The sequence below is a fragment of the Crotalus tigris genome, unplaced genomic scaffold, assembly GCF_016545835.1.
Source record: "Crotalus tigris isolate CLP2741 ecotype Arizona unplaced genomic scaffold, ASM1654583v1 scf7180000024340.7048381, whole genome shotgun sequence".
Classification (NCBI taxonomy): domain Eukaryota; kingdom Metazoa; phylum Chordata; class Lepidosauria; order Squamata; family Viperidae; genus Crotalus; species Crotalus tigris.
In genome coordinates this window covers 6,764,621-6,780,651 of record NW_024100510.1, presented here as the reverse complement: position 1 = coordinate 6,780,651, position 16,031 = coordinate 6,764,621, and the positions used below count along the sequence as shown (strand labels likewise).

Sequence of the window (16,031 nt, the reverse complement as noted above, 5' to 3'; positions counted from 1 at the left end):
AGACTTATAAGCAGGTATTTTATTTTAATCTAGGGTCACTAATTTCCTGCTCCGTATAGCTTTTAAAAACAGTATATGTTCTGCTAGTGCAAAAGAAGTCTTTTTTCCCACCCCAGTTCTAAGTTATTTTTATTATTATTTAAATGAAATTCTCTTGGAAAGAGTAAGAATTACATGAGCATGAACAGTGAAAATTAGGCTTGTATGAGGCAACTGAAGAGTACTTGACAAAGAGCTTTCTGTTCCTAGCACCATTCACCCCCCTGGACCCTTTGTGCTTCTGGTCCTTCCCCTGGCCAGGAGACTCTTCTGAGCGTGTCTCAAAATCAACACGAAAGCGGCATTTTTTTCCTTAGAAGTGAAGGATTGCATTGCTTCACAAAACCTCTTCAAAGAGGTGCTTCGCTCAGAACCTTGTTGAAGCAAAGCATCCCTCCCAAGCTTTGTTTAGCAGAATGGAAGCCAACTAAGGAGAGAGAGCTTTTTAATGGAAAATGATGGGTTCCTAAACCATACTGCAATTATATTCAGTTGCCTTCGAGCACAAAGGAGGGAGCCAACAGGTGATGGCAAAATATTATAATTCCAGATATAATGGATTGGATTTCAGAGATGTGCAATTTAGCCATTTTTGAGAACATTGTATATTCTGTTAATCAGAAAATGTCATACTATCTCTGCCTTTTAAAAAAGTTTTTTGACAATCTGGGTGAATTTAGTTTTCCTCTTTAAAGGTTGGAGACTAAAAATAATAGAAGAGAATAAATGTGGAAAGGTCAAAAGTGGAAAATGTTGTGTATAATAATGTATAGTAATAATAATATGTATTATTTTTAGTATGAAGTATAGTATGAAGGAAGAAAAATGCAAACAAGAAACAACGGGACAAGGACAAATATATCTAAAGAAGAATAAGGGGGGGAAATGTAAATAATAGATTACCGTTATGAAATTGCTGTTAAAAAAAGGAGGAGCACACACTGTGTGTGTATGTGTGTTATGTTTTGTTTTGTCTTGTTTTGTTGGTTTAAAAAATAAAAATTAAAAAAAAATAAAGACCTACAAAATCAGATTGATCAAGTTGAAATTATAAATTTGTTGTTATTTTCTTTCTTTATGTGTTATTCTATGTGTAATTTTTTTCTTTCTCTTTGGTGATTGTTCATTTTTATTTTATGTATGTTTGTCTGAAAATGTATGCATGTATACATGTTTATATATGTATTGTGTGTGTGTATATACATATATGACAAATGACTCTGGGACTTACATCTTAGAACAATATATTTTATATGCAGTCAGAGCACAGGTATTGAAAATAAAATGGAGTCCTTTTAGCCTAAAACAGTGGAAATGAGAACTGTGTATGTAGATATGATTGGGGTAAATTGCAAAGGTGATAAGGATATATGAGTTGATTTTCTGTTTTTTTTAACAGAATACCAGAATAACAGAGTTGGAAGGGACTTTGGAGGCCTTCTAGTCCAACCCCCCCTTCTCAGGCAGGAGACCCTATACCAATATGTTCTTATGGATGAACAATAAAGAGCTTTTGTTGTTATTATTGTTGGGGTTGTCATTTGAGATTCCAGTGGTGCTGTGGTTAAAAATGTAGTATTAAGGCAAACTCTTCCCACAGTCTGGAGTTCAGTCCTGATAGGTTTCAAGGTTAACTCAGCCTCCCATCCTTCCAAGGTTGGTGAAACAATGACCCAGATTGTTGGGGGCAATATGGAAATAATGATTTGACATTGTAAACCAGAGTGGTGTAAAGTGCTACGAGGTGGTATATAAACCTAAATGTTATTGCTATGCTATTGCTATTCTTTGGAAAATGCAGAATAAGCCTGTATCCTTTTTTATTATTATTAAAATGAATCAAGTTGGTAGAGATGTGTGTGCTTGGCTTTAAAGCAAAGCAAAACCTACATATGTTTATTGTGCAATAAGACTTTTGGGGTTTAAAAGCTCTTATCTCAGAGTACTACACTTAGAATTTCTATTTTTATTTAGTCAATCTATTAGCTCAACTTCATCATGTTGCTCTCTGAGTATAGAAGGTCAATTTATGCAGTGTGGGCTTCCTCTATCCACTATGGCTCTCCACATGATAGAACTCCAGGCTTCATTCATATGACGAGCATTCATTGATAAAGGATATATGAAAGGTAACAGGAGGAAACGGAATCTGCATGCTTTGTCTTCAAATGACACCAACTCCATAGTGGCTTCTATCACCATATTCTAGCAAATGTAGCTATCCTGTTTGAAAAAGGTGCATTGGATGTATATATATGTAAATTGATTGCTTATTTTCTATGAACTGATTTGAGCTTAAATATTTGTAGAAAATCCTTCACACTGCTCTTCACACTTAGTTCTTTTCATCACAATCATATTCAGTACTGAAAATCTAACTTACCCTGACCTTGGTAACAGCCAGAACAGGTAGTAATTGCAATGCAGTTGTGACTGTCAAAGTTCATAAAGGTTGTACGTGAAATCAACAGTTCGTGCTTTTGAGGAGTTTTCAGCCCTGTCAACATACAGCTTTCATCCTGGTACAAGAATGTAGAAATTGGCATTATGTTTGAAAAGAACAGTTGTGTAAAATTAAAAGGTGCATTAGTATGAATTCATATGGTAATTCTGTTTATGCTGTTTATGCTTAAACTAGTTTAAGACAACTATCTTAATTCATCAAGCTGAGTATATATACTTTTAGATCTTGCCTTTTAATACAGAAATTGAGACATGGGTAGAAGGATGAAGATTTCATTAATCCAGTACCACCAAGCCCAAATTTGCTCTGGAGACTGCATGAATAAATACTTGTCATTGTAATCTAAATTTAATAATAACTTGGAGATCTCCTAAGGATGTTCTAATAATCTCATTAGTTATTCATTCATTCATTCATTTATCAAATTTATATTCATTTATCAAATGTATGTGCTGCTCATAATCTCAGTTATTCTTGTCCATCCACTGTGTCTGTTACATTCCCATTCTCTTACTTCCCTCAAATTCACCATCATTTCTTTGGGTTCACCACAAACTCATATCACATGGCCCTATTCATTCTTCCCTGCTAAGCATTTTTTATTTTTATTTTTTGTTTGGGTTATTTATTTATTATTAAATCTATACCCAATCAACTCCCAACAGTTCTGTGTGGCTCACCAATAGAGTTACAATCAGAAAAAAAAACAAGAAGTAAAAGCAAGGTGACAGAAAATGGACAAGATTAGAAAAAAATTGATGCAGCTTTCCATTCACCTTTGCTAAAGGCCTGGGAGAAGAGTCAAGACTTTATAGCTCTTCTAAATAACAATAAAGTGAGGGACATCCTGATTTCAGGGAGAATCTCACTTCAGAGGACAGACATTACTACAAAGAAAGTAGGGTTCTGATAGATGGCACTGTTTAATTGAAGGAAACCAGAGTGCGACAATCCTGTCAGACAAAATGAATAGATACTGTGAGAAATAAGCAGTTGCCCAAGTATCCGGGTCCTATAACATGAAGGGTTTTATAGGTAACAACCAATACTTGAATCACACCCAGAAGCAAACTGACAACCAGAACAGCTCTTGGAGTAAAAGTGTTCTATGGACATACCAAAGCATGCCCATCACTACTCATTCTGCTATATTCTTGACCAGTTGAAGCTTCTACGCCAGGGGTGTCAAATTCAATTTCATTGAGGGCCGCATCAGCATTGTGGTTGCCCTCAGGGTGGGAGGGGGCGGGAGTGTGTGGCCAGGGTGGGTGTGGCCTACTGGGCATGGATGGAGTAGGTGTGGCCTACTGGGTGGGCGTGGCCAGATTTACATCATTCGTGTCAAGGGTACCTGTGGGGGCCTGGGCAGGAGTGGGACAGATCTGAGGGTCTCTGGCAGAAAGGGATGGGACCAGGGCAGAGCCATCAAGCTGGATATGTGAAGTAGGTGAGGGCCATTTGCTGGCCACTTCCAGGCAATGGTGCATTTCTTCATTCCTCATAAATGGTGACACCTCCCCAGCATGCACCCAGGGGGTGGGGACGACGCGGCAGGGGCTGGTTTCTCGCTGTTTCCAGATGGCCTTGTGGAGCTAAGACTGAATGCATTTCAGCACAGATGGCCACCACAAAATTGTACATTGGATCCCGGCGGCCTGGGCAAGGGCCAAGGCAGCAGGGGCTGTTCGCTCACTGTTTCCAGGATGGCTTCGCAGGCCACATGAAACCACTTCACGGGCCGCATCTGGCCCCCGGGCCTTGTGTTTGACATGTCTGTTCTAGGTGTTCTTCAAGGACAGCCCCATGTATATCACATTGCAGTAGTCAAGCTGTGGTGATCAGAGTGTTAGCAACTGTGTAAAGCACCTCCCGATCAAGAGCCTGTTCTCTGGCTCTTTTTATCCATGATATATGTTTTGTGTTTTTAAAACTCTCCATGTTCTGCTTATTTTTGTGATGGTCAGAAAATAAAAGATGTGCAAAAATCAAAAGTTATATTTTTTTAAAAAAAAAATAGATCTCTAGAAATTACAATTACTTTTAAATTACTAAAAGCTATTTAGCAGAAGTACACACATGACTCACATTTAAATTTCACCTATTTTTCCTGTTAATTTGCAAGGGGTGCTGAACCAATGCAGAAAGTAGGATTTTAAAAAAAATAAATAATAATTGGCTAAAAGCATATTTTAAACATAAAAGTGTTGGCTGGATGGAAGGTTTAGCTTTCTTGTTAAATTAATGTCATAAAGTTTTAATTGATGTTAAAGAGACATCATTATTAAAGGGTAGAATTACATAAATTAATATGTAAATTATGACAAGAAGATTCTTTATCATGAGATAATCAAAGATAATCAGCCCCCTGGGGTGCTGTAAGAAACAAGGCACAGCTGAACGCCTCAAAATCTTTTAACAAGTAATATGGGAGCACTCAAGAGCTCAGTATCCCAAGACAGCAAAACCAAAGAAAATATTTTTTCAGTGCTATAAAAGTTATCTGCATTCTAATCTTCTACCTATCTCCTATTCCTCTTTCAAGATGGACAGTGATTAGTATTTATATGTAAGGGTGTAGGTATATACATATGTTGTATATACCATGTTTATATGTGTGTTGTGTATGTGTACACTTTTGAGAGCAAGTAACAGAATTTCATTTTTAATGTGTGCCCATAGGAAAAAAAATGACAATAAAGGTTATCTTATCTTATATCTGATTCTCTCTTTGTTCTTCATACTTACAGCAATCAAAATTTAGTCTCTCTTATTCTTAACACTAACATCTATTTCAAGATTCAATTTTTACATCCATTAAACTCATTTTAAGTTCCAACCTTCACCTACTCACAAATAATCTTATCTCCCTTGCCTTGAGGTAAGATACTTTGGCATGGTGAAATTCTTGGAGTATATACAAAATTAGTTTGAAGAAATCTTGGCATGTGGAATCTTACAATTCCAAGAGAAATATGCTTGCCTCTAGATTTCCATATCCTGGGCTTTTTGCCATATCATTGCCAAGGCAGCATAGGTCAATAAAAATGAAAGATGGGGTGACAAATGAAGGAGGCAAAAATGCAAAAAAAATGTCCTGCTTTTTCATTATTTTGAGGAAATATTTGTTTGTTTGTTTTTTAAATTTCCTTTAAAGTAGAGCTTCTAGTGAGGCTATAATGAACTGGATGTCCTTGAAGGAGTGGAAACAGCCACTCAAAGATAGAGCCCAGAGGGCCAATACGGGACACTGAAATCTCTCCAGATAAAAGAGAGATTGCAAAACAAAGCACTTATTTTCACACCTGATCCATCACAGACTCTCACTTGACACACCCATATGTGAAGGCCTTAAAAAACAGAAGAACATTGACACTGACCTCCACTAAACACCGCTGACCTAGCCTGGTAATGAAATGTTCAGAAACCAACACACAAGCTTGGAGAACAAACCTTCACACACACACATAGATCAGACATGTCAAATTTGCAACATCACATGATGTCACACAACATATCGGAGCTTTTTCACCATTGCCGGCAATGGGGTGGGCATGGTTTCCGATGATGCGTCTGGCCTGTGGACCAGCAGTTTGACACCCCTGTCATAGATCCTTCTCAAGAATGATTTGGATTTCAAAGAATTTGGCTACTAAGACTTTCTCAAATCATAACTCTGTGAGGTTGGTTTATGAAAGGAAATTCACTTCCTGAATTAGTATCCAGAAAAGCTGTGGTTTTAATTCTGTGTTCTTGGCTCTTTAACACTGATTCTTTGAAAAAATTGTAACCTCATACCTTTTCATGGAAGTGGCCAATTAGTAGACTGTTGACAACAGAAGTGTTTCCAAGACTTTCCACAATGTTGATACCAAAATCTTTGCAAGAAGAGATGTGGAAGTTCCAAAGCTGAAGGTTGCTGGTACTAATAATCTGATAGAATAATATTTAAAAAATGTATTAGCATTGTTTTAATATGGTATAATGCTAATTACAAAGTCTCTCATCAGTTTAAAAGAAAATAGTAAATCAAAAAAGGCAAATCTGTGGTCCTGCTTCATGAGATAAATTGACTTTTTAAGAAATCATCTAAAATAATGCCAATTTTATTGACTTAGTTTTGCATGTTAACAGATGACAAAAAACTAAAGACTGATATTCCACAAGTTTTGCTGCAAAGACATTCACTATCAGTATTATGTTTTCTATGTTTCAGTATTATGTCTTCACTTCTAAGCATAATACACTCCGGGATATAGAAAATGAACACAAAAAGGAATTATTTGCACACATTTAATATCATAAAAATAACTTCCAGCATTATTTCAAATACAGCTATATGATGTCGCTAATATACAATTTTACCACTTTCCCCTTCTTTCTAGCTTTCCTATTATCTTTTTCTGTTGTTTCTAAGCTGCCTTCTAAACAGGAAGATTGAATTTTCAATTACTTCACTCAAGACTAATACAACAGTAACAGTCATGTAAATCAGAAGTCCACAACCTTTTGGGCACCAGGGTCTGGTTCCATGGAAAGAGGTTTTTCTGCAGATGGCGGATGGGGCTTTGCTTATTTGTGCAGCCCAGTTGCTGGCATGTCATGGCCTGGTACTAGTCCACGGACCGGGAATTGGGGACCCCTGATGTAAGTGATTCCAGGGGAATTTCCTTTCAAATAGGGGCATTATCTAACAAAATATTATTAATTATTATTGTAGCCAACAGAATTAATTATACTTTAATAAAAAAATGGGATCATTTAAGAATTATGCATGGGAAGGGCAAGGAAGAAAGAATGTATGGTACCTGGACTCCACCTTTGCACTGCCAGGCACTAAAGTTTTGGAATATAACAGGTTCTGTATTGTTTCTCTTTTGAGGATGATATGCTGGATGGATTAGGAGTCCATATCTATTTATAATAAAATAAGTGATGATATCATAAACAACAAAAATAATATAGGCAATTTCTATCAGATGATGTACTTGTTTTAATTATATGCATAATTTATCTGGTTTATTTGATTTCTAGCCCATCATTTGTAACAGAACTCAAGATATTAGACATACTTCTTGTTCTTCCTATTTTTCACCACAACAACCCTGTAAGTTAAGGTGGCTTGAGAGAGCTTCCATGATGGACTAGAATCTAGATGCTCCCAGATCGATATCTTAAACACTAAACTACACTAGCACTCATTGAGTAATTTAGCAATTCTAGCACAACAAATGAAGTCCATGGTGTGTATTCACAGGTGGCAATTGATGAAATTGAATAAACAATAAACAGAAAAGGCACAGTCAGGTGACTCTGACTTTCTTTATTGAAAGTACTTTCAGGGTAGATAGTTAATCAGCAGCATTTGATCATATATATCAGGCATGTCAAACTGCCAGTCCATGGGCCGGAAGCATCACGCCGAAACCGCACCCACCCCATTGCTGGCAATGGGGAAAAGTCACAATACGTTGTGTGACATCATGTGATGTCGTGAGTTTGACATGCCTGATATATAGTATCCAATCTATTAGGGCAGAAAAAAAATGATTCAGCATTTCTAGAGTAAGCAACTTGATCAACGTACTTCAAGAAAAGAGACAAGCAAGAAACTTAAAATCCTGCTCTACCCAGTCCTTGCCAAAATTACAATGATTCTGTCATATAGTTCTTGGGTTGAGATTATTATAGCTTCTGTTTTCAACTTGTTCATGGTGAGAATTTCTGCAAAAATATGCTAAGTGTGTGTGGGTGTGTGGGTGGGTGGGTGGGTGGGGTGTACCTTCAAGTGAGTTTTGGACTCCTGACAACTGCAACTGCCTGGATGAATCACTGAAGTTTTCTTGGCAAGGATTTTCAGAAGTGGTTTACCATTGCCACTGAGAGAAAGTGACTGGCCCAAGGTCACCTGGCTGACTTCAAGCCTAAGGTGGGACTAGGACTCAAAGCTTCTTGGTTTCTAGCCTGAGCTCTTAACCATAGCACCAAGCTGATACGTGGATAATCAAATTAATATAGATTAGGAGAAAAATAAATAATAATTCATGGCAATTATGCATGACGTTTGTTAATGAACTGAGACAATTTCATGAAGGATGGCAGGGACTCTGTGCCAATCATTACATTGCAAATATAATATTTTGTCCAAAAAAAAGGATCAGAATGCAGCAACATGAGAAATATATATTGATGCCACATCTCTCCAATAAGTGAAACATGAGATGAAAATATGACAGCATGGTTTAGAATAGGGAAGACTATATGTAACTAAAAATGAAATGAATTGTTTACATAGTCTATAAGAAATGAACCATAGCATATCAATATGTTTTCATCCTGCTGGAGGAAAACCCTATTTAGCATCAGAGAAAGCATTAAACACATTTACCCCAATTAATTACTGCAGATTTGCTGTATATGTGCATGTTGTATATCTGACGGCATGTGTGAGATGACAAAATAAAATAGACAGAAAGGGGAAAAAATACCTAGAGCAGGAATGTGCTACATTATTACTGAAAGACTTCACTGGTTCTCTTAACCTTGAAGGTGGAAGGTGAAAAAAGTAACCATGTCCAGTGCCACACACCATGTTACTCTGCAGAGGAAAATAGGAGTTATTAGGACATCTGAACCAACTCAACAAAGATCGTAAAACACCAAAAACACCAAAAAGATGTGTGCCTATAAGTCAGGAGAATTTATTATCACTAGCAGCACTTTGATATCTCTATCAAATTATTTTTGCAATCCATTGAGGTAAAGATAATAGATCTCTCTAAAAGTTGACAGGACACATACAAACGTGCCTTCTCCCCAACTATTGCAAACATTGATATGAAATCCTGGATTTCAGATTCAGTCTTTTTTTTAATCACGATTTAGATCATTTTCAAAAAACTTTTGTTCCATTCTGTTTCTGCAACACTTTGCATAGTTTTTCATAATATGGACTTCCTCTACTGAAGTTTCTTCTATTTTCTTCAGGGGCTCAAAGTAGCTTTCTTCCCTCACTTTTTAGCATCAGAACTACCCTGTGATATATAATGCTGACCCCAGCTCAGCATTATGGTCAGATGGGAACTTGAACATAGAATTTCCCTCATCTGTTAATCAGTACTGCTGTTTTTCTTACTATACACACTTTTGTATGTTTTTTTTGGAGTGGGAAGAACAATTGAGTTCTGATTCACATTATAGATCAGGAATGAGAATTAAGGTCAGTTCATCTTAAAATACAAACCAAATGGATTCTGCCCTAGATATATCTGAATATATACCACAAGAAAAGCAATAAGAAAAATCAAAATACTATATTAATTAATTAATTAAAATACATCAAAACAATTCCATAATTGAGCATCTATCAGCCTACAGCATATAAATAACAGTAGCATTCTTTTTTCCCTAGTGTATCTATCTGAAATAAAACTGTTTCATTACCAAACCAAGATTCAAAATTAGGGAACTCTAAGAGAGAAGGCAATTAAATGGGAATATTGCCTAGATATTCAGCACTAATAAAAAAATAACAATGGAAATCTGATCCAGATGTGCTGTGGCCAAAAGGTGCTCATTGATGTCATTTTAAATACTTGCCAAGTGGTTATTTTCCCAAAGGGTTTGCAAGCACAACCACCAACTTACTTGCCAGAGGTTACTGGATGAATAGCTTTGAGAATACTAGTTGTGACCTAGATCAAAGAGAATCAGTAGAATCAGTAGCCTAAGAAAGAAAGGCCCCTGATCCTATTTCCAGGTTTGCAACCTATCCAGTTTTCTCACTGTCATGGTGCATGACATTTTTCTTTGGGTGGCAAAACAAAGAGATAAGAATAATGCCTAAAGCACAAGTCAAGGCACCTTGTTACAGAAATATAGCTTTGTATATCATATTGCCCTTAGCACAGTTAATGTAGAGCTTCCATTGTCAACTCATATTATGTCACTAGATATTTACCTAGAATACCAGTGACTCAGTCCAGAAATTATTTTTAACCCAGGGAGGGGAGGAAAGCCTGTATATTTATGTAGAGGAGGAGTAGCTTGACAACAGTGCTTTTAGGCAAGTAGGAAATTTTATGTGAAACTTTATTTTATGGATTTTGTTGTAGCTAAATTTCCCCACAAATGTCTTTCCACATGAATTTCTGATAAAATTGGAGTACAACCAAGTTACATTTTATTCATAATATTGGCACTATACATATTTGTTTAATGCAATGTTGAAAACTAAGCATTCATTTCTTCTACTTGCTTTGTTTCTACTTGCTTTGTTTCTATTTGTTTCCTGCTTTCTTTTCCAATGGGTGATTTCTTGAAAACTGAAAGATATGCAGATCCCACTTGCACACTATTTCATCAAGTTTGTGGAGAAACCAAAAGGTGCTTTTCCAAAGGCAACTGGACTTTCTTAGTTTCTTTTTCTTGAAAATCTTTCACTTCTCATCCAAGAAGCTGCTTCAGTTCAGTTCTGAACTGAAGAATAGAAATAGAAATAGAAAGAAATGCAAGAAATAGCAGAATGAGCATTAATTTAATCTACAAATCTAACTGTTGGGGTGAGGAAGCTTCAAGAAAATGTATCACAATATCACTTGGGTTTTTTTTTGCTTTCCCATATGTACCATAGTATTGTCTTTATATCTTACCTCTATCAAATTATCAGGAGACTGGATATATATTCCAGCTGGGGACAGAACTTCAGTATTGGAAAGGCCATCGGTGCCCATTAGTCCAATAATTGTATTATGTCTTATTTTATTATTGCCATTCCATGCTCCTAAAAATACAATTGCAAATTAATAAATTATTGCAGACTGCTTGCCTGCTTGTCTGCCTGTCTGCCTGTCTGTCTGCCTATCTACCTACCTACCTACCTACCTACCTACCTACCTACCTACCTATCTATCTATCTATCTATCTATCTATCTATCTATCTATTAACCTTTTTTTGCACCCACCCTATTATTCATGGCCCCACCTGCTACTGATTTAGGCTTAATGAAGTGATGGAGGAATGGACTGTTCTGAGGACAACAGCAGATAAACTCAAGTCCCAACAGCAGCTGCATGGCTGCCAATCTGCTTGATAAATAATTGCTGCTTTAAAAAAAAACTTTGCTGCAGGGAAGTGGAAGTAAATGTGGGTGAGTGAGTTGTAGTTAGAGATCATACTGATGACTTGGACCAATATACGGAGCACTTTATTCTGCATTCTATTAAAGCAAAGAGGGGTGTGTATGCTTGCACATGTACTATTGTGCTTTACACACAAGTGTTCCTAAACCTGCTGAGACTGTATAAATGCAAAGACTACTAACATGGTGTTGATCTGGTTAATTGATTTAGCTTATGTTAAAGTACATTGTGCATGCTTTGTTGATGATGAGCTTTGTGGTGCATTTACAAACATCAATACCCTGTTCGGCATCCTTTAATAAGCCTTTGTTCTGTTGCTTGGTATGTGCTGCTCTTTACTTAATTGCCGCTGGCCTAGCTCTGGTTATAGCGTACAAACATTTTTGTCCTGATCAAAATTCTTTTTTAGATGATTTTGATCTACTGGGGCATTACCATTGTATCAGAATCATCATATTCTATATATTTATGAAAGTGCCATTATAAGCAGCCAGCAGCAGTGCTTATCTTTAATAACTGTTGAAAGCAGAAGAACAACAGATCCCATAGGAATGGGAACATAGTAAATTAAACTCAAATCTGTCTTTCTTTAGCTGGATGCTGCTGGCTTAGCTGGCTTCTCTATTCTCCAGGTTAAAGTGTTCCTACTCAAGAAGCTTGATTACACAAATTCACTTTCACTTGGGGTTTTTCCTCTTGTCACCCTAACCACAGCATGAATATGCCCTGGTAACTTTTTTTTTTTTGCCATATCTTTCATCTTATCCCCAGTTCATACTTGAAACAGCTTAGAGTTATCTTTGGCTGTTCCAGTTTTAAAATAGGAATTTCTCAATTGTCTGGATATGGTTTTTATTAGGAGTAAAAACTAAAGCCAGTAAACTGGATGTATTGGTGATTGAAAATTATATTCAGTAAATGGAATGCAATTGCTGGTTTAGTTGTGGTTTATTATCCCAGGTCTTTATAGCCCATTTAGGGACCTGCAGGGACATTCCTTCTCCTCTGGTTGCTGGAAACTGTTCTTCATGGTATATGTGACCTGAACTCCAGGAGAAACCAGGCAACTGGCTTCTGCAGAAGCATCAGTTTACATAATGCCTAACCAATGCATTTGAAAATGCTTTTCAGATTCTACCTGTCTTCATGATAAACACAAACCTGTTTGTTGTTGTATTTTAAGCAGGTGTAGTGGTCTTTTTGTACTGTAAGTCCTCTGCTGCACAAAGTGTTGATTAAAACTAGGAAAATCAGCTCTGCATTGCTAGTTCTGTCATCACTGAAGCATTTCAAGTTTTTCAAGCTATACATTTTATTGGTTTTTTAACCTCAGTGCAGGAACAGCACCTTTGGCTACTTCATTATGGTTTTGGCAGTATTTGGTGAGGATACAATGGTTATGATGTTGTTACTGCACATCAGCCAATCACAACAGTATGTTTTCCATGGCTCTCCACTGGCTACCTCTGGTAGGACAGCCACCAGCTATCAGGTCAGAATTGGACTTCTTGGTCACTTGCTACACTGCTCTTCTCTTGAAGCACAATTGAGGATGGAATTCACTCATTATCATCACCTCCTGTGACCTGTGAGATGGGTTTGTTTGCTGGTTGGTTGGTTGGTTGGTTGGTTGGTTATTAGACTTATTTGCTTTCCATCTTGCCTAGAGGCTTACAAACATTAAATGCTTATGAAACATTGAATAATAAAAATGCATAATAATAATTCACAATTAAAAAAATGGGAAGGAAGGGAGCAGGATATGCATGGAGGAAGTGAAGGCATGTCTTAATCTGTCAGCCACCTGCAGTGTCATGTACCCCTGTTGGAGCCCCAGGCCAACTGGCAGAGCCAGGTCTTTAGGCCCTTAGAGAAAGTTAGGAGGTTGGGTGCTGATTTCACCTCAGTTTACTTTTGGACAGGTGATTAGCTTGTATTCATTACAACAAGGAGGCACATCAGAGGTTCTCCATCCCGTGCATTGCCCCACTTTGCAAACTATTTGTTGGACAGCTAGGCATCTGGCTAAACCTGCCATTCTAAGCTCTTGCCTATACTTCTCCAAAGCTGCTCTTCTCATACAGGATGTTCTCTATGGTTGCCTTTACTTTGTGGTGCTCTCTTCCACTGAAACAGGTGCAACCTCTAATTTGTCAGCATTTCATGAATAAATTAAATTATTTTGTTTCAGGGATGCCTAAGCATGAGTTGATTTCAGTGACGACACTAATTTGGAATTTGTGCTTTTAGTGTTATGTTTATTTTTCAGACATACACCACCAGACCTTTAGAATTGGGAGGTAAGAAAAACCCAAATAAATGAATAGATGCATGGAAGAATGATTGATAGCTGATTTCCCACCAGCAGGGGAAATGGGAGAGTAAATAAAATCAGAATCTCTATTAATCTTTTTCTTTAATGTGCTCTCAATAGGTTAACAAGAACAGCACCTTTTATCAGTTCAGTTTCTGTTGCAGAATAGGGATTAGCCATGGGCACTGTGGATTACACCAACATATTTTTCTTCTAGCTCAAAGACTAGTGGATAAAAATTTAATGCAGCCATCTGGATCAGCCCTTTGTCCAAAAAGCTGATGGCTGCCATATGTTTATGTTTGCTTTACTGTAGTATTGCCATCTTGTGATTATTTTGCAGTTGTTTTGGTTAATTTTTTATATGTTGCTCTTTTATGTTACTCTGTTTTTGTGAGCAGTTGAGAGTGAGAGGAAGGAAGGAAACTTAAACTTAAAAATTGAAATTGATTTGTTAAAAAGGTAAACAAAATTGATCATACTATATTAAAAATTATATCAATATTGTGAAAAATATAGAATGTATATTGTTCTGTATGATATATCATACAAATTGAATTTACTGAATGTATGACATATTGATTTAATGTAGTGGTTAAGATGCTGGCATAGAAACCAGGAATCTATAGTTCTAGTCCCACCTTAGATATGCTGGTTGACTTTAGACCAGTCCCTGACTCTCAGCCCATCTCACCCCACAGGGTTGGTGTTATGGGTAAAGCAGGAGGAGGAAGGAATATTAGCTATGTTTGCTGCCTTCAGTTACTTATAAAGTAATAAAGGCAGAATCAAAATCTAATAAAAATGTCATAGCTTCCTCTATTTACATGTGAGGGACAAGACCAGCAAAAAACTAAACAAAGGGGTGGAACTTAATCCTTAGTCCTATGAACTCATCCTGTTAAAGACTTGGAAGTAAGTCTTGCACAAAACTTCTTTGGAATAAGTTGCACTTTTCCCCCCCAAAGTTAAAATACAAAATAAAGATAGGAAGGATTGCTGATCCCAATCCTTCCTATACTGCCTCTCTTTCAAGTCACTGTGATCATCTATCTTACCTTCAAGGTAATGTGGCAATGCCTCCTTCTTCTTTTTCCTAGCATTATTCCCATGCTATGGCAGGGTCCGCTTAATGTGACAATGCCTAACATGTCTTTAAAGTTATCATTGAACAATGTCAGAATAAGCCAACAAACATTACTTTTGGGCAAAGGTGGCTAAGGACAACTTAAATTTATTTTCTTCATGAACTGAGTATAAGATAAAGGCAACCACATGGCAATAACAAAGGAGAATGTTGTTGCCAGAATTTGCTTTGGCTGGGATTAGAGTAACTAGAAAAAAATCCCAACATCTATCTAACATGGGAAAACATAATGCTAAACAGCATGTATAAACTTTTTGGGTTTTTTTACCACAGTGAGATGAAGTTTGGCAGATGGTTACACCATCATAAGATGAAGCCTGCCAGATTTCATTAAAAAGGTTAAGAATGTGTTATATTCCTTATCAATATGAGTTATTAAAGTTTCCATAAGATTTTTTTTGTCTTATACAAAAAGGGGGTGAAGTCTACAAAAAAGCTAAAGCATTATGAGGAGATGAAGTTTATCAAATATGGATAGCTCTCACAAAGTACAATCAGAATAACTGAGAGCATGACTTTGATTTGAAGACAATTCTACCAATCTCTGAATCCTGGGGATTTGCACCATGAAGACTTCATGTTGTTTCAGAACCAGGTCCAGATCTGTATAGTCACAAATCACTAGCTAGTTCTAAGACCTTTTGCTTCCAGAGCCAAGCTGGGTATTCTTGTCAATTTGTATAGTTTTTCCATCCATTAGAACTTTACCTTCTTGATTCATAGCTTCTCTCACAGCTCATACAATTTCAGTGTCCTGTTACTACTGCAATCTATTTCTGTAGGGATTGTTTAGCTTTTATCTCCCCCTTTCTCTACCACAACAACAATTACAGTATTGAGGAAGTGCCTGTTGCAAATCAATAATACATGCTGTCTTTTCATTATCACACCTTTCCAGAGCTATTGAATACAGTGGAGGAAAGGTAACT

General features: G+C 36.9%; 1 protein-coding gene across 1 annotated transcript in view; it reads right to left on the bottom strand.

The window, feature by feature from the left end:
* Positions 1 to 16,031, bottom strand: part of PKHD1 (PKHD1 ciliary IPT domain containing fibrocystin/polyductin) — a 196,896-nt gene that overhangs the window by 37,857 nt on the left and 143,008 nt on the right. Inside the window, exons 42-46 of the mRNA XM_039326212.1 lie at positions 11,152 to 11,282; positions 8,989 to 9,098; positions 7,309 to 7,414; positions 6,299 to 6,433; positions 2,423 to 2,558 (exon numbers count right to left, since the gene is read on the bottom strand). Coding sequence (XP_039182146.1) covers positions 2,423 to 2,558; positions 6,299 to 6,433; positions 7,309 to 7,414; positions 8,989 to 9,098; positions 11,152 to 11,282 — 618 coding nt within the window. The remainder of the gene's footprint in view (positions 1 to 2,422; positions 2,559 to 6,298; positions 6,434 to 7,308; positions 7,415 to 8,988; positions 9,099 to 11,151; positions 11,283 to 16,031) is intronic.